Here is a 27,808-nt window from a genome sequence, read left to right as displayed (position 1 = left end):
AGAGAGAGAGAGAGAAATGGGGTTTAACGTCCACTCGACACAAACTAGGTCATTTCGGGACCAACATATGGTTTAATTTTATTTCAATAATTCGCTTGCGCGTAGGGGTCTTTAGCAGTGGGAGGAAACCGGAGGACCCGGAGAAAACCCACAAGGTTGGACAGGCGACCCTACTCCTTGCGTCAATTTACGGCTTCCATGAGGGGAAAAAGTGGAATTTCGCCATGACACCGGCACCGATTGTCCGAAAACCATGAAATTAGGACACAATACGCCCATTACCACCCCTGACTCTGTGCTTTACCCCCATTTTGATCACATTAAAAAGAAAAGAGTTTTAGCAAAAAAACGATTTTCGGAATTTAATATTGGTTTTAATTAATTTTGAAATTGGAAATGCAAAGAGATTTTATCGCCTCTTCCGTATGTGATAGGTATTGGTACTATACACATTATCCTTAAAAGACAATTTTTTAAACTGACCGTAACGATGCATCGACACTAGAAACCGAAATCGCCTATTTTGACCTATTTTGACTGCTGGGGTATCTTTCCGTCGCCCGTCCAACCTGTGTATTTTTTCAGGATCACCCGGTTTCCCCCCACTGCTAGACCCCTACGCGCAAGCGAATTATTGAAATAAAATTGAACCATACGTTAGTCCCGAAATGACATAGTTTGTGTCGAGTGGTCGATCAACCCCATTTCGCTCTCTCAATTTTAGCACTCCTAACTCTAAAACTAAATGCAAGGAACGGGCCTATTTACAGAGGTCACAATTTTAACCTACATGCACACCTACATGATATACATATTATTATAATCCCTATGGGATATTTTAATTATTTACTGTTATAATATGAATTATCACTTATTCCCCGTTGAATAAATATCGGTCACCGGGTGCAGCTGTACAACTTCAAGGACCTTGGCCTCAAGTGCATGGGACCAACTCTACATTTTCTGAAATGTCAATAAAAGCCCTGGAATGATTTCATTTAAAAAAAATAATCAGAAAGTAAATCTAGTTTTATTTATATGCTATTTGTTGCCAGAAAATATATTTTGTTACGAGTCTAATTCAAATTTAAAAATAAACAATGGGTCTGAGGCATATTTTATTGATATATAGAAATTAATGCAGTGTTCTCATTATGTGATAAAAGAGTGCCAGAAATGTCTCAAAATTCAGCCATTTGTGTATTTAGTATATCAAGTATATGCGTGTATTACAAAGCTCTGATTTGTGTGATTTGTGTACACCCCGCTCCCCCCCCCCCCCCTCCTCGTGTCACTATCATGTACATATCAATTCTGCTGCCAACCCACCCACGCGAACATGACTAAATTATGAAACATTGTCTAGTCGTTTGTATATTACGACAAAACGAGGCCAGCGTGGCTCATTTGCTGCAGAACGGAAGGCCTTGCAAGGATTAGTGTCTAGTCGTTTGGATGGTACGAAAACCCGAGGTCAAAGTGGTTCCCCGTTGGCAGTGGTGAAGTATGGAAGGCCTAGCAAGGATCTGTGTCTAGTCGTTTCGATGGGACGAAAAACGCCCGTCCCCTCGTCCATGGTACAAGGATTAGTGCCTAGTCGCTTGGATGGTATGCAAAACAGAGGTCCCCGTTCTCTCCCTTTGTCTGTGGTTCTTGACCGAAGGCCCGACAACTAACTTTGCGTGCAGTTTTTTTTAGGTAGGACGAAAAATCGAAATCCTGTGTGCATATTGGCGTGCACGAAAAATAACCCTTTGCATTTGGAATTTTATGCACCCACCCCACCCTCGAACAACGCTTAACATAACATTTTGTTTTCACTACCTACATTGTAAAATTTGTTTGATTTCAGATGACTTAGCCCCGGTTTTTCACAGTGAAAGATTTTGATGAAACTTGACATGCATGTTTATAACCCAAAGATATGGTTCCTTTCGATATTTGCGCATATCGAATCGTAACTTCATGAATTATGGTCCCTGATTGTAAGAAAAATCACTTTATATTTCGCGTGTTCTCTATCTATCTCTCGGAAATGGAATATGGAAATACACAAGCTAGCTAGTGTATTACAGGTTGGTGGTGGTGGGGATGAGGTCTTCTATTTGCAATGATTTTTTGACTACAAAATATACGCTCTAACTCATTACTCAAACTACAGCAAAAAAAAGCGGAACGGAAACCCGATTTTATATATTCTTACAATAGCAACGCACTTCGGGATTAACTTAGAAATGGTTCCACTACTGATGTCTTCCGCCTTACTCCTGCCACAGTAGTGGCTTGTCCTACGGAGTTCCTTTCCGCAAGTTTTTTTTAGTCAAATGACTGCAAAAAGGTTACTGGCCTATGTATAGCTCCCTTAATTTACACATAAACTGACCTAAAACTGCACTGCACATATAATAAACCAATTCCCATTGAAATAAAGGTGAAGCCGTACCGCATAATTATATGATTTGATGAAACCCAACTGCTACCTGAAGTTTCTCGCCTATCGAAGTTATAATATCCGCCGGTGTCATGGCGGCTCGCACATTATAAGAATCATTGCTTTGAAAATGTAGAACGCATTAACACAAAGAAAAACTGATGGGTAACTAGTTTAGTGGTCCAGTCTTCACTATAATTTGTGATAGAATTACTTATTTAAAAAAAACTGAATGATGTAAAAATAAAAATGGTTGGAGTGCCCAAGTTTAGATTTGTCGTTGATTTCATAAAGATGTTAGGATATAGAACGTTAAATACTGTGTGATTCAACATGGCGGCCGAGGGGTTTAATATGATATAAGTACGAAATACATGTACATGTAGTACCAAATGGTTTATATGTATGAGAGTCAAGGTTTGGACTAAATGTCTTGGGGAAGTAGGGGGCGACTAGCATGTGCCTCTCTTTAGTGGACCGATGTGAGATTGCCCATTGTATTAACTGGACGGGTAGGCCTATTCACCTTCAGTTATGTGTCAATGTCAAATAAGCGGCTTCGTATCAACACGGTCGGCTCTGGGCCGGTTTAATTCTACGTATCTCTCGTAGCTGAGAGAAAAAAGATTTTTTAGCCCAGAGAATATCTTCCGTCAGAGTGGTTGTTGATTCATAGATTCTAATAACCCCTTTTGAAGTTTATATGAAAGCTTTGATATCTGCTATGCAGATCTAGTTATTATTATTATTATTTTAAAGTATCTAATTGCACTCGGAAACGGATCCACCATGATAATGTATCTTTGTAATGATAGGAGAGCTTGAGATGTAATAGATTTTGTGTTTCACTGTCGAGACAGTAAGCTAAAAATAAAATTAAAATTAATAAACTTAATTTTTCAAAACAAAATGGAACGGAGGTATATTCTAACTGATTTTGCGTTCCAGTGACGACACGGTAAGCCAAAAATCTAACTTAAATTAGTCAACTTTCAAAACAAAACGTAGTCGTATACGGTCCGGCCAAATTTCCCTCATAGCACACTGTATGACGTATACCCGTCTTCATTAGTCCAGTTGGAGCAGAACAGTAGGACGTTAAACCCCATTTCATTTCATTTCTGGTAATCGTATACTGCCCGACCAAATTTCCCTCATAACACACTGTATGGTGTATTCCCTTCATCATTAGCCCAGTCGGAGCAGAACAGTGGGACGTTAAACCCAATTTCATTTCATTTCTGGTGGACGCTGACATCAGTTCCAGGCATTTTGATAAGCTTTAACCAATAAACTATTTAATCTATCAAACTCGGTTTTAGAGAGATTAAATGACCCATTCCTCATAGGATCATAGTGAGCTAACTAGATTAGGGAGGAGGGGCAGCTCCAGAGAAAACAATTAACTACTTTTTTGTTGTGGATGGGTTAATAGAGAGAGAGAGAGAAATTGGGTTTAACGTCCATTCGACACAAACTAGGTTATTTCGGGACTAAATGAAATGAAATGGGGTTTAGCGTCCTACTGTTCTCCTCCTATACTGGGCTAATGAAGACGGGCATACGCCATACAGTGTGCTTTGAGGGAAATTTTGCCCGGGCAGCGGCACTATCGCCTACACTTGTATATTTAATTCCAACTGTCAGGGGATCTTTTACGTGCATTCCAATATATACACGGGACCTCGGTTTTTTATTTCGGGACTAACATGGTTCATTTTCATTTCAATAATTCGCTTGCCCTAACCCTAGTCTTAAGCAGTGGAAGGAAACCAGAGGACCCTGAGAAAACCCACGAGGTTGGACAGGTGACCCTAATTCTTGTCATGTACAACGGGGGAATCGAAACCACGCTAGTTGACTCAATGACAGACCTTATGATACAGCGCGTACATGCTAACCATTCGGCCATCCAACTCCCCACGGGGGTTTAGACTAGTTAAGTTTAGAACTGTGTCTTGTGTAATTTATTTGAGATTCTCAAGCTCCTTAGAAGTGATATCAAATTACTTTTATCCACTTTATATAATAAGATAAGAGCATAAATTAAAACGTCTTTTGACATTTGATACCCTCAGTGCCGGTTATAGTTGTCAGTGCTTATCTAATGGAACCATTTATATCAAGGCAATAATGCTACTGAAGTCTGACATGCTGTTATACCAGTCAATTAAATATCAGTGAACCTGAACAAACCCAGACGTCAAAAATTTAGCCCTCTTGTCAGGGATACTACTAGGACTGTATATAGTCATGTATAGGATTTGTGTAGGTGCCCTTAATGCATGAGTAAATTGCATGTGAATAGTATAATATATATCATTGTAATGTCCTATGACCAATTGTAACAACAGTATGAATAAACATTTGTATTTGCGTGAAATATATCAATACTTCTTGATTACATTGCCTCGACTCAACTTACGCCACCCTCGGGATAAATTGTGCCGTTTGACCAAACAATTTTGGGACCCGGTCATTTTATTCCGGAATAATTAATTGTGGCTGGATACTACCTGTTAATGATAAACAACTTCTTAAACTATGTAGGGAAACCAATTTGGGCAGCAAATATTGAATACTTTGGACGCAAGGGCAGTTTTTGTGGCAAGAGGCACAAAGTAGTCCCTCTCTCTACGCACGCACTGCAGTGTGTTGTTGGTGAAATTTTGCCTGTACAGCGGCACTACGGCCTACTCTTATATCGAATTCCATCTGTCAAGGGGTCTTTTACGTGCATGTCAATGTGGACACGGGGCGTCGATTTTTATTTTCATCCGAACAGCTGTCTTTGTCAGTTTCTCCGTCTGGAAAATCCCGAGCATTTCTCGGCCAAAACCAGTAGCAAACTCGAGACCTCCAGGCTAGCGAGTCGTCTTCTGCTTTTCAAAGCAAGCATACACAAAACCACGTACAAAATCTTTGGAATCCGAAAATATTTATTGAAATATTTAGTGGAGAGATTCTGGAACCGCTCCAAAATTGATGTTATTAAATTTGTCTATACTACCGGTTAATGACTTTATGCAGACCCTCCAGTTTTATAATGTTTAAAGCCGACATAGTATAAAAATAAACGGCAGTCTGTTTTCAGCAGGTGTTCCATTAACTAAACCTGGAATGTTGTTTATTGTTGATTTAACGAGGTGTCAATTAAATCATCCCTCATCAAAACCTACCTGGTATTTCTCAAACGATTCTTGAAGAAATACAGATATGGCCGGCATTTTAGCACATGCTATAAAATGTCCACAAAATCCCTTTGTGTGAATGTCCACAAAATCCCTTTGTGTGAATGTCCACAAAATCCCTTTGTGTGAACACGTAGTAATAAAATTATTATTACTGTCTTCATTTACCCAGTCGGCCCAGAACAGTATGACATTAAACCCCATTTCATTTTCATTTCGTAAAATTATTTTAATTTTAGCCTCGCCGATTTTTTTAAAATGGGTAGAGATCATTACGGTGTGGTTGCGTGTCGTCAATATTGTCCGTATGATCAGCCCACAATTTGAGATATAATATAACTATAGTTCGCCTAGTTTATGCCTAGGCCCCACTAGGCATATTTTGCCTCGGGGATATACTACCGATGGACATTTTTATAAGCCTCGGGAGGCGTCATGAACAGGTTCCACGGCGTCCAAGTGGAACTACCGGGGGCATCGAGAGCCACGTAGAATCATCGGCAGGTCTCGGGATGAACTGCGAAAAATTTTGAAGTTTGCATTGTAGGGAAAATAGGCTCATCAATGTCCATCCCCGAGGCAAAACATGCCCAGTGGGACCTAGGCATTAGCGAACGGAATGAAATTTGTATTATTTAACCTCTAGTCGACAATTTAACCAGGAGATGGGATATTTTCCCCGACAGCGACGTGCCTGATCTCTGACTGTCCAAAATACTCCAACTGCACCGCTGGGTTTGGTACCACGCGAAGAACTAGGGACAGTTTATATATTGGGAAATCGTGGTCGACATTAAAGGGAGAAGTTTATAGTTCTTTAAAGGACCTCCGCAAAATTTCGACACTTGCATCCAAGCCACGTATATTGCATGTGATGTATACCTGAAAATAGGTACACCTGGTAGCCCTGCTGCCAGATTGCCTGGAAATATTTTAAGTTGTTGAGCTGCTGGACCCCTTTCCAGTGTGGGGCCCAATTTGGAGTAATTGGTCAAATGCAGTGCCGGACTGGACCCACCTGTCCACCTGTCTTTGACAGGTGGGCCTAAGCTCATTTTAAAAAAGTGGGCCTGAGCCTATAAAGAAAAAAGAAAAAGAAAAAAGAAAGGAGAGGGGGGGGGGGAGAAAAGAAAGAAGGAAGGAGAGGAAAGGACACAGGACAGGAGAAAGAAAAGCTAGGAAAAAAATGACTGACAAACAACACAAAAAAAGAAGTGTACTACAAGGAAAGAACTTTATGAGTTTGACCTCATTATACCGAGAACCGTGTAATTCATCTTTTAACCTCTACTTAGTTCTTCATAAGTCATTATCGCCGAAATAATCGCCAAAAACTTGCCAGTTTTGAGTTTTTCGCGAAAAATTAACCACTTCCGGGGGGGGGGGGATTTCACTTGGAAATCAAAAATTTGGTTTCTTCTGCTTTGGTCTGAAATGCTTGGAAAATGGGTTTGCGGTTGTCAATTTTCAAAATTTTCCGGGTGGGTTCTCCACCCCCCCCCCTCCCTCGGACGCTGGCGGACCTTCAGCGTGTACTTGTGTGGGCCTTAGTCAATGACCTGACAGGTGGGCCTTCAGCCCACCAGTCCGGCACTGGTCAAATGTGCCAAAAAACCGGTCCTGTAAGTTGCTAGCACTATACGTGGTCTAACGTCTGGTGTCGACGTTCTATTCTTCTACGCAAGATGAAGACGCTCTCTGTAAAACGTGGAGTTGTTCTAGCCTTAGCCGAACTTGTTCCGGTAAGTTTCGGTGATCACGTGACTGATATTGTATTGTACTCTTGGCGCCATAATTATCACTCAATGTACTTGAAATGTGCCGTATATCTCATTACAGTGTCTATTGTTTTTAACGACGATAGATATAGAAGTGTTTATATTATAAATCATGTGTTTTTTTTCTCTCTTCAGCTGATGAGATTGATAGAGTTATAGACGGTGTAAGGAATGATACTAGGTGTATGTGTTATGACTGTGTTCAAGCTAAACGAGGCTACATCATCAGAGTTGCTATACTACCACAAATGCAGAAAATATTAAAGTAAGAACATATGTGTATAGCTTTCAAGTTCTATAATAAACCTATAATGGTAAATCTCTTTGATCTCTGGGGTATATTCTATGCCAGGAATAACATGCCCGTCTGAAAGTCGGGAGCGGCTTTGAATATATACAGGGGAATTCTTCTGAAAGTTTTTTCTTTAAACCTGTAACGGGGTATTCTTCCAGGGTAGGTTTTTATTTTCCATTAGTTAACATGATTTAAGGTTTTTCTTACTGGAATTCTGGGATATTCTCATTTTACGAGACGGTTTATAAGCAAGATAAAGTCCTCGACTTTGGTTATGCTGGGGAAGAAAGACTTCAGAAAAAACCCTCGAAAGAAAAACCTCGGCCTATCGGCGTCTTTTTCTCGGGTTATTTTCTTCATTCTCTATTGCCGGCCCAGCATAACGTCAGTCTCGTACTTTATCCTTCACATTAAGCCTTGATGCATAATGTAGCGCTCCCTTAAACATACAATATTTTGAAATGGTGCAATTCCGTTCAGGTTTTACAAAGTTATAATAAATTTAAATATCATCGATATGCTGTTCGCTATATAACAAGACACCGCCATCTTTTAATGGTACAGCGGAGAAACCTGATGGTCCTAGATTAAATCCGACTGAATATAAGCCGGGAAAATTATCTAGCATTGGTATTTTAATTTTTTCTTAATTAAATGTTAAATGATTAAGCTAAGTACATATTTAGCGTGGATTAAGCCATGAGAAATTTGATATTTTAGGGAAAATGCAAATGACGCATCGGTACTTTAATCCTAACCGACATTCAAGAAATACAATCCAATGTAGGACCTAGACGTCTTGATCTCCTGTAGGACTCTAAACCCCATTTCAGTTTTCATTATAACCGAGCTAATGAAGATAGTGAGGGAATATTCGATCAGACAGCGTCGCCACGGTTTATACATTTTTCGATCTCCAACTTTCGAGGGGGGTGGGGGTAGCGTGCTTCCAGTGGTATGTACACGAGACCTCGGTTTTACGCACAATCCGTACGACTAGACCCTTTGCCTTGTCAGCACCACCGTCAAGGGCCTACTAGGCTGAAAAATCCTGCATAAATGTCTCGTCCATCTTGATCGAACTCGAGACCTCCTGGTTAGCGAGCCAACGCCATGCACACCGAGTCTAAACAAAAATAAGTGATTTGAAAAATTGGTGTTGGCGGTTAAAGGTAAAATGTTTATTTTGTCTTAAATATTGAATATCAGAAGTCCATCTTTTCCCGGTAAGATCACAACATCAATGTTGATTTAAATTGACAAATAATTTGTGTTTTCAATGTCGAAGACTTTGGATGATATTGAGTTAGAGTCTTTAAATAAAATCATTTCTTATGTCACCATGTAAAATATTTCTTCGTTTTAAAGAATAAATGAACCCAAGTTAGATTGTTTTTTGTTCTGCTTTGTACGGTTAATGAAACATATAACGGATTGAGTTAGTGTTCTCAGACAAGGCAATTAATGAAACCCGTAACAGATTGAGTTAGTGTTCTCAGACAAGGCGATTGATCTGTTGTTATGTTGCCAAGTAAAACAATTCTGTTTTCCCATATCTATATAGACGGTAACAATTATTTTTAACCTAGCTAACTTAAATAAGATTACTGGTGTAAAGACATTGTAGTCGGTATAATAAAAACAGTCTAGAAAAAAGGTACACTTAAAAACTTCCAGTGTATCATGGCCTCCTGTGTTCATTAGCCCAGTCGGTGCAGAAGTGTAGGACGTTAAACGCCAGTTTATTTCATCTGGTATTAAAGGTCAACGGAAAAGCTTCAATTTTTTTTTAAATAATGCAAGTAATTATGCCAACATAACAGGAGTCCGAATGTCAATATTACTTGCAGCAGGTAAATTTAAACGTTAGTAATTTCCGCTATTCTCCGTGGGTAGTCGTAACGTTCCGTGAATAAACAATCCGTGACGTTATTTTAGTCCTTCTGCTCATATTCTAGTCTATATTGATACAGGAACAGATAAAGACAAATTCTATTAAAGGAGAAGGTCCACTATTTCTATAGTAAAAGATAGCCATATACTAGAATCAATTGTTAAATATTTTCTCGAGGCCCATGTTTAAATGGTTATATCCCTGATTGTTTTCAAATTTTAGTGAAGTCTATGTCACTACTGGTCCGGGACTGTACAGCGCAGTGGAAGCTTACGGCTAGACCCCGGATCCATTCACTTTATTTGAATTGTTCGTTTGTTTGTGATTTCTGCGTATCTTGTCCATATATTTGTTTCTGTGTAAATTATGTGTGGTGCAGTCCCCCTGGACTTACTATTAGAGAGTGCAGACACATGACTAAGAGTTTATTTCGACACACAAAATAAAAAACAAATGTTTTAGAAATTAATTTGTTGGAGGAAAAAAGATTATATTTGTTATTAATCCTAAGCCGTCATCACGATTCATGTTTGTGTATAATAATGTATGGATTATTGGATTCGGTTCGGGAAGGGACGCAACTCTTTCTTGACTTAGCTAAAAAGTTCCATTGCCCAAGCGTAACTGGGAGGTTTTAGGTTTTTTTTTATGTGGTTGATTATCCAGCAAATTTCACAACTGACCCTGAACCTCCGTTCGCTAACCTGGAGGTCCCGTTTTCGATTTCGGTGTTGGCCGAGAATTTCGAGAAAGTTCATAGGGTCTTTACGGTACGGAATATCGAAGATGACGCTCGACAAAAAAGTAGGTGTATGGGTTGTGCGGGGTCGTCTGAACGAGAATATAACAGCAAAAGATCAAACAGAAATGTACAAAAATGTTTTAAAATATTAATATTGGGGTAATTTCTAACATTCCAACTACGTTTTACATTGATCATGTGAAAATATATTTTTTTCATATTACATGCCATGGCTCTAATTAAAATATAGACACAAAAATTATGTAATTGTTGAGACTGGAAGAAACCGTCAAGTTTTTTTGATCTTTTCTTCATTAACTTTAGTTTATAAACTTCTAAAAAAAATCCACATTACGCAGGAATTATCCATTTTCGTGTATTAATATGTCGAAATGGCGGACCCGGTCTTCACATCTTCACAGGTGGTATTGTTTATCATCTTTATCATCTCACATATATACCTATTTATATCTCATACATATACAGATGCACGTGTAGAACATACATAGTCAAACATGTTCCTTTCAGTGTTTCTGCGCCTTAACATACCCGTTACCATGACAATATCAATAAGAGATACAGGATTAATAGATAACATATGATCATGTATACGATAACCCAGTTTCTCCGAGAGAATATTTAATTTTCCGAAGCTAGACATATTTTGCCTCCCCCCACCCCCATTGATTGCCAGAGTAAGACATCTGAGGTCGGACCAGAGGCTCTGTAGTACGAATATTGGCCACGCCGACGTAAAAAAAAAATAAATACATATCTATAGAGAGCGCGAGAGAGAAATTGGGTTTAATGTCCACTTGGCAGGAACTAAGTCATTTCGGGACTAACATGGTTCAATTTTTTTTTCAATGGTTCGCTTGCGCGTAGAGGTCTTTAGCACTGGGGGGAAACCGGAGGACCCGGTGAAAACCCACGGGGTTGGACACGCGACATATCTATGGGCTCAATGGGGATCCATGATGGGTTCCGGACTGGTCTACCGGCTACACCCACCTCTCACTGGGTCAGCGATAACCCTATCATATATAGATTACCGTTCTTTACCAGAATTTTAATGGTACTCGCTCAACCGTTAATGTACACACGATAACAAGACCTTTAAACTGGTTGGAGTCTCTATCATATATTGCTAGGTTCTCGCTTTCACGATTCGTGCTGCAACTGAAATCGTAGTTGTAATCGTGGTGATTCTATCAGGTCTTATCATATATTGAGGTCAGTCGTAGCAATCGCATTGATCGGACCGAAACGTATCCGAACATATCTGGACGGACCAGATTGTGGACTTAATAGGGACAATCCTATGGTAATGTATCGCACGACAGTGGGAACCTAGATAGATTATTTTTCTCTACCACAATTATAATGGTACTCGCCCCACCTTTAATGTTCACCGATAACAAGACCTTTAAACAGGTTGGGGTCACTGGACGCCCCATGATGGTTCTGGGTTTACCCCTGATGTAGTAAAATGTTGTAACTCTGATAGTAAAATGTTATACGGCTTTGCCGCCAAAATGTCCCCGGTTCGTCCCGGTTTGAGAACCGGGGGAAGACCACGTTTTACCCAGGATCTCTCCGGTTCTCAAACCGGAGCGATCCGGGGTAAACCGTGGTCAATACCTGCAATTCGTGGCAGGGACTTACAAGCACCAGTAACTATAAAATGTTTTGAAATATTTAAGGTCAAAATGTAGATCCCTTATCTTCAACTGGAGAAACAATTAATGACAATATCTTGCCATGCCGCCGCCTTGAACCATTATTGTACTTATTATGGCGCCTTGAACCATTATTATATACAATGTAGTTAATTAGGTGTATGCTGCACACTAACACTATTTATGAAATAACAATTACAAAGCTTGATCAAGACGAGGGTGTCATGTTGAAGCGTTGCAGGTTAATAAACCAGGGGCCTGTTTCACGAAATTTTAACTAAGATAAAATTCAAATTTTAGTATTTTGATTGGATAATATTAGATTGATTTTAGTGCTTAGCCAATCAAACTTGAAGTTTCTACTAAAATATGGATTTTATCTTTAGTTAAGATTTCGAGAAACAGGGCCCAGTAATTGTTATTCCATAAATACATGTAGTGTTAGTGTGTTACTAAATGCCACTTTAAGAAGGATGTATATACTGCTAAGAGAGGTCTATCTATAAAAACAAACTACACTGTAGGTGGCTTAGTTTCCCAATATTCTACTCTCGTTCCTTACAGTAAGTAGAATAGTGATGCTTCAGCTAATTTCTCTTGTAACATGAACCTGTAAATAGACTGTTCCGTTAATACTTTGTTATGTTAAACCGATTTGTTATCCTTTCCCAGTATTATCATGAACTGGCTTGCGCGCAAGAGCTGTCGGTTCCAAATTTTAGCAGGGTTTAGGGTTGGTGCTAAATGATAAGGCCAGCTTAATTTTTCGTCATAGGTCACGAAATGTAAACAGGGCTAGCGCTAATCCCAACCCTGAACCTAGCCCCAATGCTTACCCTAACCCTAACCTACAATCTCGCCAACAATTACGTGCCATAATCTTATTTACATCTCAGCGACCTTGACAAAAATTGAACTGGCCTTAACGAATAGATTTAGCCAGGGTTAAGAAGAAATGTAATGAAATGAAATGGGGTTTACCCATGGACCATGGGTAAGCGCAAGACGATATCCAAGACGCTGTCCGTCTTTTGCACCACAAAAGAGGGGAAACCACGCTGGATATAAGCAAAACGAAGAAGAGAAAATCTCGTATTAGCCGAATCTAAAATGAAGTGGGGTGTAGCGTCATACTTTTCTACTGTGTGCTATGAGGGACATATTTTCCGAACATCGGCGCAACGGCCCATACTACTCTTATATCGAATTACAACTGTCAGGGGTTATTTTACGTGTGCACCAACGTGTGAGCAGGACCTTAGTTTTTTGTCCCATCCGAACGACTAGGCGGTTAGCCAGAACCTAATTATTCAATTTTGTTTAATTTCAGTATGACTGGAAATAATCCAGAGGGTAAATTAAAAGATGCCCAGTTATTCGCCTACCTATTATCACAGAGATGGAATCTAGTTGGTACCTGTAATGAAACTATTTTAATTCTTTATGCTAGAAATGATAATATAGTAAGTATAGAATTTGTAGAATCAACTTTATCCATCCCTATCCCACCTCCTAAAGTTTGACTAGGTTCCTTGGGTAGAAGACTCGCAGGAAACTGCGTTAGTTATATGTCCATTTGAATTGTTATTACAGTACCAATTTTAAAACAGCCAAGTACTGGCGTTTTGATGGCCTATATGGCATAATTCAGCATAATTATTTTACTGTATCCACGTGGTGCCCAGCATGTACGCCCTTTCTCAATATTAAATTATCTCTTATCACAAGCTTCATTCGATATTTTACGTCAATAAGTGACTAGTTTGAGATGTCAAACATTGTGGAACATTTCACCGAAAATTTAATGTCCGGCCCCTGAAAAAAAGACAAAACCCAATCTAATCAGTACAGTATAATAAGATAGCTAGTATTTCGACAGATTGGGGGCCAGGCTAGGTGATATTAGACAGTATTACAATACAGAATCTCTCGAAATATCGGCGATCATGCTAGGTGGTATTAGACAGTATTCAGTAGGCTACAATATAATGAAATAACTAGTATTTCCACAGTCTGGCGGACAGTCTCGGTGGTATAAACAGCACTCGGTACAGTGTCATGAAATAACTATATATAGTATTTCGAGAGACTGGGGGCCAGACTAACCTGTATTAGATAGTATTCAGTACAGTATAATAAGATAACTAGTATTTCGAGAGACTGGGAGCGAGACTAGGTGGTATTAGACAGTATTCAATACAATATAATAAGATAACTAGCATTTTGACAGACTGGAGGCCACACACTGATCAGCAGTGAATACTAGGCCTCTACAATAAAACTTTCGTAATCCTCTGTGAAACAGATTGTGGCGGCCAGTCTAGGTGGTATTAGACGGTGTATAGTATGCTTTCCATAGACTGGCGGCCAGATTAGGTGATATTAGCTAGCAATCAGTACAGTATCATGAGATAACAAGTATTTCCACAGACTGGATGCCAGTCTACAATGTATATAACATCACGCATCCATTACATTCAGTTGAACCCAAGATTAGATATTGAAAACTAAGAATTGTAGCACGTGTTCCATACAGTAAAATAGATCATTACTTATATTGACCTGGTTTCTGTTACATACAATCAACAATCAGTCACTTGAAATAAAAAAGGGGATAAAAACACTAGCGTCTGTTCAGCTAATCTCAGAAATAACTGTTTTCAGATGGGTAATTATGACATCAGCAGAAAATATCAAGACTTAAAAAACACGAGTAAGGCTTCACGTTTGGTTGTAATTATACAAAAACAAACACGTAGAATATTGTTACGAGTAAGGCCTCACATTTGGTTGTAATTATACAAAAACAAAAACGTAGAAGTATATTCTTAAAAAAGTCTCAGGCGTTGAGTAATTGTGACATCGGTGCATGGATAACGAGCGACGAGCAATGAGCTATTAAAGATACATTATGGGAGATTAGATAAAGAGCTGGCAGTTCTCACTATAATAGTTAAAAACTAGATAATGTAAAGGCAATTTGCTGAAAATTTAATTCAAATTGATCCACTATGAACTGAGACTTAAGCGATTGAAATTTCGGCCTAGCTTCGATCATCATTACTAAAGTATGTACGATAAAAAAAACATAGTGTCGACCATCCATTTCATGATTAAATTATGAATGGAAGTCGAGCAGCAAATGGGATCATAATCCAGTACATATCGCAGGCTAGCGATGACATCGAGAGTTGGTTATGGTCTGGATAAGTTAATTAATGTCTAATTAATAATTAAGATAACATTTCAGGCCTAAAGAAAATCCTGCAATTGGCAGATTTAATGTATCTTTAATGGTCTTGTGCGTCATGTTGGGCATATGCACGTTCAAACACTCGCGGTTCTTGAGCAGTTATAATTTCTTAAACTGTAAGTGTTAGTAATGGAAATGACTGCAAACTACGAGAGAGAGAAATGGGGTTTAACGTCTACTTGACACAAACTAGGTCATTTCGGGACTAACATAGTGTTCAATTTTATTTCAATAATTCGCTTGTGATCGAAACCACGCCAATTAACTGAATGACAGCCATTATGATACAGCGCGCACGCGCTAACCATTTTCGTACCATCCGAACTACTAGACAGCTATCCTTGTCAGACCCTCCATCCATACAAACATAGTACGATGGTACTTGTTTATAAAACTAGTTTCACTGTTAATTGTATGTTGTTTTTTTGTAGATTTATACCTTAACAAGACAACATGCGAGATTGAGGTTAAGAGATAGTGCTATTATACAAGTATCAATGAATACTAGACATTATTTTAACAAGAATGCAACAATAGCTGATGGAATTATACAAACTATTTTAGGATACAAGTAAGTGTACAATATCTGATCGGGCAATATTGATATAGACAGGTCACAATTCTATGGGATGCAATTACTGCTTATTACTGAGCGAGGTTGCAACTAGGCTTCTCTAGTCAAGTCATTAGGCTTATTACATATATATTACACACACCCCAGACTAAATCCCCGTAGCAACTATTGTCTTTTTTTTAAAACCACTGGGTTTTTTTCTGAACAAAATAGTCGAATTCACTTCATATTTATTGGAAAGGTACTCATAAGACTAAATACTGTCTAACACAGTCGTTTTTTGATACTTTCGGTGGTTTACACTAAATGAAGATCTGACCATTTGTATTGTGCGATCGCGTCAGGGGTCGTACGAGCGGCTTTTGACCCTATAACGTAGACATTGATTAATCAATCAGTGTTGAAGTTTCTAATGGTTTACTTACAGTTCCGTGAATCGCACGCCAGATGGTTTCATTGGCTAATCGCTCACGCTATTCAGAACGTAGGTTATATAACAACTCTTCCAGATTCTAGTGTAGTACAGATAAATAAATCGAGATTTTGAACTATAAAAAACGAAACGAAATAGGATCTGTGCTTTTATTAAAAATGGTTCCACTACTGATGTCTTCCGTCTTGCTCCAGCCAAAGTAGTGGATCGCGTCCTAAAGCCTTCCTTTGAGCAAGTTTTGTAGTCAGTTGATTAATAAAAAAAAATTCTGGCCTATAACTCCATTAATTTCCAATAATACAGACCCCAAACTGTACTATACATAGCTTAACATATAATAAACCAATTCCCATTGAAATAAAGGTGAAACCTTACCATGATTTGATTAACTCCTATTGCTATGCGAAATTTCTGTTCAGTTTAAAATGGCTGCCGAACCAGAATCACGGGGTGTCATGTGCACTCGAAAAACTGTTCGGTAAGATAAGATAATGATTTCAGTGTTCCACTCTTCGCTATTTGTAACATAATTACTTATTTCCATGCAAACTGTGAAGATTATGTGTTGAAAATTTTGCAATTGGATCTAATTTTACTTGGTCAAGCCTCGAATAGTGCAGCCGTAGATAAGAATTATCACGGCTCAAATTTGCAGCTATGTTTTAATCGGATTGTATCTAACAGGAAGGGATTTGTATCAGGTCGTTTAGATACTGGATCATCAAAGCCCTAGTCCTCACACTAGATTTTATTCAAATTTACTAAAAGAGAGAGAGAGAGAGAGAGAGAGAGAGAGAGAGAGAGAGAGATGGGGTTTAACGTCCGCTCGACACAAACTAGGTCATTTTGGGATTAACATATGGTTCCATTTTATTTCAACAATTCGCTTGCGCGTAGGGGTGTTTAGCAGTGGGAGGAAACCGGAGGACCCGGAGAAAACTCACGAGGTTGGACAGGCGACCCTACTCCTTTTCACGTACAACCGTTGATTCGGAACCACGCCAGTTGACTCAATGACAGGCTTTATGATACAGCACGCACGTGCTAACCATTCCGCCATCCAACCCCCCTAAATTTACTAAGATTCGGTCACAATATTTCTCTTCTTTTTTTCAGAACAATTCTACGTGGTGAAGAATATGTACCTCATTTCGCCGAGATTAAAGATGATGACAGTCATGGGACACTGATGACCCCAACATGGTGCCTTTTATTTATATCACTGTTCTTTATAGTCTCTGTTTAAGGTATTAACACGTGGTTTTTCAAATGAAATGAAATGAAATTGGGTTTAACGTCCTACTGTTCTGTTCCTATGCTGGGCTAATGAAGACGGGCATACGCCATACAGTGTGCTGTGAGGTAAATTTTGCCCGGGCAGCGGCACTATCGCCTACACTTATATCGAATTCCAACTGCCAAGGGATCTTTTACCTGCATTCTAATGTATACACGGGACCTCGGTTTTTCGTCTCATCCGAAGGACTAGACAGCTGTCCTAGACAGGCCCTCCGCCCTGCATCACTGACAAGGGGGAACCACGCCAGACGTTGTTTTTCAAATCATATCAATTAGGCCTATCATGATTTATTTTAAATAAGTATATATTATAATAGGTTCCCACTATCACGATTCGCGCTACGATTGAAATCGTGGTTTTAATCGTGGTGATCCTATCAGGTCTTGTCATATATTGAGGTCAGGCGTGGCAATCGTGTTGATCGTATCGAAACGTACCCGAACGTATCTTCACGTACCAGATCGTGGACTCAATAGGAACAATCCTATCGTAACGCATCGTACGACAGTGGGGAACCTAGCATTAGGGAAAAATGTACATAATCAGATCATAAGTAAAGACACTTATCGTCAAAATGATTCCAATACCACTTATTACAGAATTTGGTTGAGGCCAAGGCTTGTCTACAACTTTAACATGTCTGAGTTCCTTTATAATTTTGTAAACTGTTACTTCGTCAACAACTTTTAATGCAGGGGGTTGTTCGGAAACAGCCCCCCCCCCTCCTTCTGCTCCCCTCGTCTCCTCTCCCTGTGACAACATCCATAATACAGGAAACTAGACACACATCTATGACATTAAATATAAGCTACATATAAGTTCTCATTCCCCAGCTTGTGTTTACTAGATTACGATTACCATTATTCTCTTTGCCCCACCATTTCGTAGGACAAGTTTACTGATGTACCCCCTTACATCATATGGCTCTCCTACGACTTAACCGGGTGCTCTAATCCGAACGATAGTGTTATATCCCGTCTCTCTGTCAGCAAACTTATGGTTATACATACCTTTCAACACTATAGAAAGTTGATACGAATGTCTTGTAAGGAACTGAGTCTACACAGACAAGTGTGACATTATCTTAGTGATAACAGATATCAGTTTAGTAAATATATCATTTTTTTACATCAGGAACAAAATATACAACAGCTACATAAATAAAACAGGAACATAAATTAAACATCAACAAGGTACATTAATATAGTATATGACTATATTTCAACCATTCAAAAACAAACAATCATAATTTACATTCTTTTAAAAACAAAATGTCATTTCTAAACATCACAAAAAGGAAATTCACACAATCAAAGTATAATTTTAAGAAAAAATAGCAAACAAAATACAAAACGTACATATATAAATATAAATTAACATAGGATTTTGTCATATTGTTTTTTTACTTGAGATAAAAAAAACTTATCAAATTTAACAACGGTTTATCTCTCTAAGGATTTTGTCATATTGTTTTTTTACTTGAGATAAAAAAAACTTATCAAATTTAACAACGGTTTATCTCTCTAAGTTGGGAACAAGACACAAAACCAAACATAACATTCGCTTCTCATTTAAGCGCGACCCTTCTTCCTTGTCTGCGATATCACCTCGGTGGAAGCGGGCGCAAAATACAACTAACTCACACACCTTGAGAGTATAAACCGATTCCTCTTAATACGAATACAAAGCTGTCGAATTTACGAGGCAAACCTCTTTTAAAACTTTTCAGTTACATCTGTGACACTACGGGGTAGATGTGTGACACGTTCGTCTAGGACCTTCTTCGACTTCACGTTGTGGGATAAATTATTTCAATCATCAATTAACTGACTTTGGAACAACGTTTATGTTGATACTATATATAAGTTTATATAATTAAACAAATACAGCAAACAACAAAGTTATGATAGTACTTTTCGAATTATTAAATTAACCACGGTCTGAGTTTAATATCCTTTTTAACTCAGACCTAACGGCCTAAACGTGGCAAGAGCCACATACTTCTTGCTAGTTCTACATAAGGTTCGCGCTAGGATGATGTGTTCACCATGGCCTCTAAGCCGAGGAGGTTATGGGTATGTTCCCCTGAGCTCTGAATAATGGTCTTCACTACGCTCTCATCATGATATCTGAGCGTAAATCAAACCCGCTCTTACCTATATAGAATAGTATAATGCGTCATCTATTAGGGCGGGACAATTACCATTTTTGGGTAAGTGTTTCGTATAGGCACCGTTTTACGTCAAGACTATTCTAGTTAATTGTATTATAGTACCCTACTTCCAGCAATGGATACTGACATAACTGTCGGCGAGTTAGTCTAAGATAGTAGTAGAATAATGCAAGATACTTCATTACCCTAGTTTTCGTCACACATCATGTAGGTAACGAATTTCTATATTAAACAGAACACCTTTCTTATAACTAAAATAAACCCTATAGTATTACACATCGAGGTATATACAAAACACAATAAAAAAAAACATAGGAGATAAAACCATGAAAACTTTGTGAATGTTTATGAGTTAATATATTTACCGCGAACACAACGGTGGGCGATAAAAAAAATCTATTCAATCGTCTATTCAACAATTTCCAAATTAGGAGAATCTTAACTCAATTCCAGCCAAACAATCACAAAATATTTTACTTTGAGTACTTTGTTACTAATCATTTTCAAAGCCAAACTATGTGTTCAAAAACAAACAATTATAATTTATATTCTTTTAAAAACAAAATGACCTTTAAAACAACAATAAAACAAAATTTCTGTTCCCACCTCTTCCGCCGCCATCGGTGCGTAAGTCTTTTGAAGTTGTTAGTGATTTACTCCTTTTCCATCCTTGAATTATGGATTTCCATATCATCGAACTGTGCATGATTCATTTCCGATCATTGGACAGTGGTCATCTTTAGAGACTTCACGCTGTGCTGACGATAGATTTCCAGTTTCAAAGTCACGGCATCCATAACTGATTCTGTTGGTACTTATTTTCTATGGAAACCGCGCCTGTCACCCACGGTTTCGAAGATAAGCTTTTTAGCCCTGCATTTTTTCTGTCCTGCATTTCTTTTCGCCTCTAATTTAAGCGCGACCCCTTTTCCTTGAGGGTACATAACCGATTCCTCCTAATAGGAATACAGATCTCTCGAATGTACGAGGCAAAACTTTAAAAAAAATCAAGGTATATACAAAACACACGCACAAAAAAACTAAGAGATACACCCGTGAATACTTTGTGAATGTTTGAGTTAATACAGACAAATACGTTTATGTTTAAACTTAAACCTTACTTGTTTTCACTATTTTCTTCGCTTGGTAATTTTACAAGTTTAACATCCTGTTTAAACTTTATATTTAGCAAATCTCTAACATTTACAATTTCATTAAATCTATTACTTGGTCTGTTTGGCTTTCCATGGTCAGTTTACTAGGAAATTGATACCTAACTAAAAACGACCATTTACAAGGGTAATCCATCCACCTGGAAACTTCGTCTGCTTCCATTTGCATCTGGAAACTTCTTCTTCTTCCAAGTCATTCCTTGAAGGTCGACATATTTTTGTCAACGGCACCAAAAAGAGAAAACTGTGACACTACAGTCAATTAGGAACTGACTTTTGACTTCACGTTGTGTAAAAAAAACTTCAAGGATCAATTGACTCTGGAACACTTTGTTCGTTTAACTATATTTTTATATCTTTATAACATCCATAATACAATGGTTATATACCGGAAACTACACACCAAGCTATGACATTAAATATAAGCTAAATTTAAGTTCTCTATCCCTAGCTTGGGATTTGCGGCGTTGCGCTCTTCTTTCGTAGTCTATATGATGATCTCCCATTTCCAAGGGTAATCTATCCACCCGGAATCTGTTTCCATTAGCATCTGGAAACTTCTTCTTCCAAGGAATTCCTTCGGGGTCGACATCCTAACGCCAACGGCACCAAAACGAGGAGACTGTGAGACTACAGTGAATTAGGAACTAACTTTGATTTCAGGTTGTGTAAAAAACGTCAAGGATCAATTAACTCTGAGACACTGTTGGTTTAACTGTGTTTTATATGACATTAAATATAAGCTAAATATAAGTTCTCTTTCCCCTAGCTTGGATTTTGCGGCGTTACGCTCTTATTTCTAGGTATACATGGCGATCTTCCATTTCCAAGGGTAATCCATCCACCTGGAAACTCCATCTGCTTCCAGTTGCACCTAAAAACTTTTTCTTCCAAGGAATTCCTTCAGGGTCGACATCCTTACGTCAACGGCACCAGTCAATTAGGAACTAACTTTGACTTTACGTTGTGTAAAAAAACTTTAAGAATCAATTGACTCAGTATACAATGGTTATAAACAGGAAACTGCACAAACAGCTATTAGCTAAATAGAAGTTCTCTATCCCCTAGCTTGGGTTTTGCGGCATTACGCCCTTCTTTCTAAGTCTACATGATGCCGTGGGATGATTTCCCCCCTAAGAACCCCGAGCGATGTCTCTCCTAGGATCTTCAAATGATGTCTGAAGGAAAATTCAACCTTCCTCTTTCTTTTATAGAAATTATAGATGTGTCAAATATTAAGGCGGGGTGTGACACTCTGGGGGCATGTACTCTCTGTCCGGACGGCCAAATCTTCTGCGTCACACTGTCGTGTGTCTAAGTAGGACTTGACGTTGTGATAAATAAGACTTCAAACTCTTTTCTGTACTCTGGAGATATCTTTATAGGTTACAATGATATATTCTACAACATCGACACAGCTATTGTTCTTTAGGTATTTAAACGTTAACCACGATTAAAACCTATAAAGTCTACCCTGGCTATTTCGCCCAACCGTCTCCCAGGAAAAACGCGCTAGTCTAATGTATATAAAAATGGTTAGGGGCATCAACTATGAGGGTGGATCCTTGACCATGTTTGGGCAAAAGCTGTATTAGAGCACGCCGTTACGTCAACCTAATTTTATGAAATTGGGGTAATTTGTACCGTACCAAAGGTGCGGAGACCTCAGACTGACCTGATGCCTGATCGTTAACGTAATGGGATATCAGTTTTAACGAACCATGACACAACAGTAGCCCTCTTTCAGACATAACTGGTTGCAGTAACCGTGATTCAGTCTAAGAAAGGTGAAGGAATCCTGCAAGCGTAGTTTGCGTAGTGTCACAATTCGCCCCCCCATTAATTTTCTTTTGTGAGTTCAACACAAACGTATTTGGGTAGGCCTTAACATAGCCGGCCAGATGCTATATTTATATCGCGTCAGTCATGAGAGTCGAACTGTTTTCACCGGGATGGGTACAATGTTAATTCCAAATAGCCAGGGATATTTGTATAGGATATAATGCAGACATTGATATAGCATATAATATGGTTATACTATAGGGGATTACAACATGGATATTTATAGCTATAGCACAATACACTGTAAGTACACACATATATATGCGATATATATATATATATATCGATGGTTATAGTTCTTGAGAGCAATTGTTTATCGTTATTTACAAGGAGAAAACCGCACACAATAGGTTCCTATCACACGCAATGTTTCATTTTCACTGAGTTTATCAATCACATATATGTTTTCTCAGTTTGTACACCAATTACCCTAATTAAGTTCCAGTCATCGGCCACGTTTGGACGGATTCGGTGCGGGAAAAACTTTCTGCAGATCTTCCATTGCCAATACAGGGCACATTTTGTCTATAGTCGCCGGTGTATCAAATGGCATGGAAGTGACATCAGTCGGAGCTGTGGTGTAGGCTTTTGGTTCCATAGAGGATGTAACACTATCTTACAGATAACAGAAGATCAGCATAATGTATAAAACATTTATTGAGAACATGAAATAGACATAAACCGGTGGGGGGGGGGGCTCTATTCCAAGTCTGACTTGCTGTCAGTAAACGCCTGCTTATATAGCGTCTAACAATTAGGGGAGATGGACAGGAGTGATAATCATATATGGTATTGTTTATTATCAAATTATGGTGTCTATAATTACACTGCATATTTCTTTGGAAGTCATTGTCAGGTCAAGGTATGATGCACTGACCACTAAGTTCTGTCTAGTGTTATACGCGGATCACGTGTAGCTTGTAAAGAACATATTGAATAAATTAGATGTTTAATAAAATCGTGCCTTAACAAAAGTTATAGAGAGTTTAAACGTCATCTTCAGGTATAGATCACTTTGTCACATTCGTTTCCCACTCACAGGTTATTTATTAAAAATAAATAACGAACACAATTCCCACAGGTGGGACACTGGCTTCATCTGTATTACATGTACTTGATGTCACATTAATAAATGTATATCACACACGAAATAAAACAGTGCACACGATATAATAAGAGTACTCATGATATAATGAAAACACACGCGATCATATATTTATACTATACTACAGGAACAACATTAGTCCTAGACTTTTTGTAGGACGATACCATTTATGCGGTCTACACTTCTCGTTATACCATTAAATTATGGCATTCTTCTGGACTAACTCATGACAAAGTTAATGTCACTTGGTTATTTCTTAGTGCTGGTGTGGAATCATCTGTTCCATGGAGCGTATTTTCGTCCTCGGTCTCAGCCGACACCATCTCCTTAATTAACGTTGTTATCTAACATGCATTAAATACAATACAATATCAATACTTTAAAGCTCTAAATATGTCGATTACAATTTCAAGTCCTAATTCTAAAATAGCATTACACTGATATACATGCTACAGTTTTATATAAGGTCACTGAGACATTGTCAATATGTATACTCGGTTATACGTTACAACACATTAAAAAAAAACAAACACTGTTTTAATGTCAATAATACTACATAAATATATGTTCTATTCATAGTTCTGTTTCTTGCACGGCTAATTTGGTGATCGTAAACACTTCTGCAAACTTCGCTTCAGAGCCACATCTTTTTACATACTGGAATTCCCCTGTCTGGTTCGGCGTTGCTGTGCGTTAAGATATGGTACAATAAATCCCATAAATGACCAGTGTACTTGCTCAATTAGACCAATTACAATTACATTACCCTTAATTTATAACACTGCATATTTCTTTGGAAGTCATTGTCAGTTCAAGGTATGATGCACTGACCACTAATACATTCTCTGTCGAATTATACATGGATCACGTGTAGCTTGTAAAGAACATATTGAATAAATTAGATGTTTAATAAGATCGTGTCTTAAACAGAAGTTTAGAGAGAGTTTAAACGTCATCTTCATGTATAGATTACTTTGTCACACACATTATAATTTGAAAACCGTCACTCTTTTCCTGTGGTCAAAGTTCAATCAATGATATAAAAAACAAATCCAACAAAACACGTAAAAAAACTATCTAGAATATCCATTTTCTGTTTGTCATTCTTATGGAAACCTCGCCTGCCACCCACGGTTTCACGGATAAACGTCTTAGTTCTGCATTTTGTTGGGGGGGGGGGGGCACCAATTCACCGTGTGTCTTTTGACAGCCACATGCCATTTTCTTCATTATCACGGGAACACACCCAATGGTCTTGTTGGGCGATGGTACCGTAACAGATATTGTAACACTATCAGTTTTGTCATTAGACTGGATAACCTGCTCTAATACGTCAGACTCGCTCCTACGTCACTCCTTTTCTGACTTGCATATTGAAGTCAGAATAGCGCAGTGACGTAGAACCAGCCTTACGTCATTTAGAGCAGGTTGTCCAGTCTATTTTTTTATTGGCCTTAGATGGTCAACTTCCAGTGGCTCATGATTATGTGTAAAACTTGAGATTGGATTTTGATTTAATCTCAACACAAATCTGGCTTGCAAATTTTGTTCTGACAAAGCCGAAACTGTCGCTTCTTGTAAAGTTTTTGGATTGTCTGGAATTAATTTCATTTTTAAACGATCATCTTACAATCCCGTAATAAAATATCCTACTGATTGTCACTGAACGGGTTCTAAAACAATTTCAGCAGACTTATATGCATTTTTAGCCAAAAATACCTGAACTTTTTCAGAAAAACAAAATGTTTTAGCTTGCTGTAATATAACTAAAGCATGCTGTGGGTCAGCAATAGTATCATATCTCGTTTCCAATTCCTTTTTTACCGCTTCCCAAGTACATGTACGATTTGATTTTCTGTTAGTCAACAATTCAAAAAGTCACCCACGGTAACTTTACTGGATTGATAAGCCACATTTTTGACCGTATCTGTATCAGTGTCAGTAAAAAAAGAAAAATGGTTATTTCCCAATACTCTTTATCCAAGGTTCGAAATTTGTAGGTTCCCCGGAACAAGCATCAACTGAATTTGAAATACCATGATGTTTTAAAGTTGTAGACAGCCCATTTAATTCCTCTGTTAAATTCTGAAATAAAGTTATAGACAGCCCAGTAAACAGCCCACTTAATTCCTGTGTTAAATTCTGAAATAAAGTTGTAGACAGTCCATTTGCAATTAATTACTCAGTTAAATTCTGAAATAAAGTTGTAATTTCATGATTTTCAGCCATGATCGATAAGTAACAAAGACAAAAGCTAACGTACCTTTCCAACGTCAATCAGGTGGTTTAACTGGAGAATTCTGGCTTCAACAATATCTTCCTTCTGCTACATAGGACTTCTTTTCCATGTATTATTCCTGGTTCACGAGCACCATTACTGATAACTGTAACACTACAGATAAGTGAACGTCAGCATAATAAATGATCTGAACTTTATTACAACCATGAAATGTGAATAGGTTGGAAGAAACTCTGTAATTAAACACATCTAACCAATATATGTAGTGGTCAGTTGGGCCCTGTTTCTCGAAATCTTAACTAAAGATAAAATCCAAATTTTAGTACATACTTCAATTGTGATTGGCTAAGCACTAAAATCAATTTACAAAAATTTGAATTTTATCTTAGTTAAAATTTCGTGAAACAGGCCCCAGTTTATAAGTACTGGGCGTCGGTGCATTTAATTATATAATAGATGTTAGTATACTGTATTGTAATATATAGTCAAAGTTTGATAAACGTTATAAATTATGAAGCACTTTGCAGTCACAAGTCAAGAGTCTGGCTACAATTTACAAACGAGAGAGTTTTATGATCTCAAGTTCGCGTGATGCATGTAACTGGTTCTACATTTTTTTTGCATCTTAGGTATGTTTCTCGGTAAAACGTAGGGGGGGGGGGGGTGCGGGGTACTCGTTGTTTAAGTGGTGTATTATATGTACCTGGTTCGCTCCTGTTCCCCCATCATACGACTTGTGGTCCAGTTGGTCCTACATGAATTTAGTACCCGGGCAACCCAATGCCCCAATAATATTGTAGATTGATTTCGTTTTTATTTGGGTTATCGTCAAGCTAAAGCAACAAGAACTGTCTACGTCAGTTTTAAAAATAAATCCGGTAGACAAATTTCAGAGGACGAGTTAGTTATATTTTAAGTGAAATATAACAAGAAGACGTCCTAATTCGTTCATTTTACCAGAGAAAAAATGCAATTAGGGCTTCAAATAAAATTTCATTACACAATGTTTATGTCCTTTTTAAAATGTGACATTTTTGTGCTTTAGGTTGACGATATATATTTTATTTATAATCCCTGGGTGCCATAAGCGGTTGAACTCAATAAAAACCCAATTATGGAAAACAATCACAGGTTTATACACATATAGCACGACGTTTCGACATGTGTTCTCTTGTCGTTTTCAAGCACTTACCAATCTGATTTTAAAAAAAAACAGACCCTATTTCGTTTCGTTTTTTATAGTTCAAAATTTCGTTATACTTGTCTTTACTAGGCCATCGAAAGTATAAAAAGAAAACGAAATGAAATATTGATATTTTAATCAAATTGACCACATACCGCCGATTGTTTTCCATATAAATTGCGTTTTCGGGTTGCTATTTTTTTTAATTTTAATTATAATTACAATGCTTAAAATCATAATTCATCTTATTATAAACCGAGCTTTTCCAATATTATATTTTGTGTATTTTTGTATAATATTTAAACTGTATATAATTATTGTAAACAAAGTTTTGATATATTTTTTTTGAATATTTAGAAAGCTTGTATAATGTAAAAGTGATGGCTTGTGTTTTAGAGAGTAAATAAATATTTGATTGTTTTTACTTCCAGTGTCATTTAATTTTTCAACAATCTGATTAAAACACAGATACTATTTCGTTTCGTTTTTTATAGTTCAAAATTTCGTTTTACTTGTCTTTACTA

The 27,808-nt window shown here is 37.9% G+C and overlaps 1 protein-coding gene across 1 annotated transcript in view; it reads left to right on the top strand.

The window, feature by feature from the left end:
* Positions 1-27,681, top strand: part of LOC126812157 (uncharacterized) — a 45,413-nt gene extending 17,732 nt beyond the window's left edge. The window contains exons 3-7 of the mRNA XM_056099140.1: positions 7,536-7,665; positions 13,341-13,473; positions 15,695-15,834; positions 17,387-17,517; positions 26,088-27,681. Of these exons, the coding sequence (XP_055955115.1) occupies positions 7,536-7,665; positions 13,341-13,473; positions 15,695-15,834; positions 17,387-17,516 (533 nt within the window). The 3' untranslated portion in view covers position 17,517; positions 26,088-27,681. The remainder of the gene's footprint in view (positions 1-7,535; positions 7,666-13,340; positions 13,474-15,694; positions 15,835-17,386; positions 17,518-26,087) is intronic.
* Positions 27,682-27,808: the final 127 nt, after the last annotated feature.

The sequence above is a fragment of the Patella vulgata genome, chromosome 2 (assembly GCF_932274485.2).
Source record: "Patella vulgata chromosome 2, xgPatVulg1.2, whole genome shotgun sequence".
Classification (NCBI taxonomy): domain Eukaryota; kingdom Metazoa; phylum Mollusca; class Gastropoda; family Patellidae; genus Patella; species Patella vulgata.
This window is presented reverse-complemented; position numbering and strand designations above follow the sequence as displayed.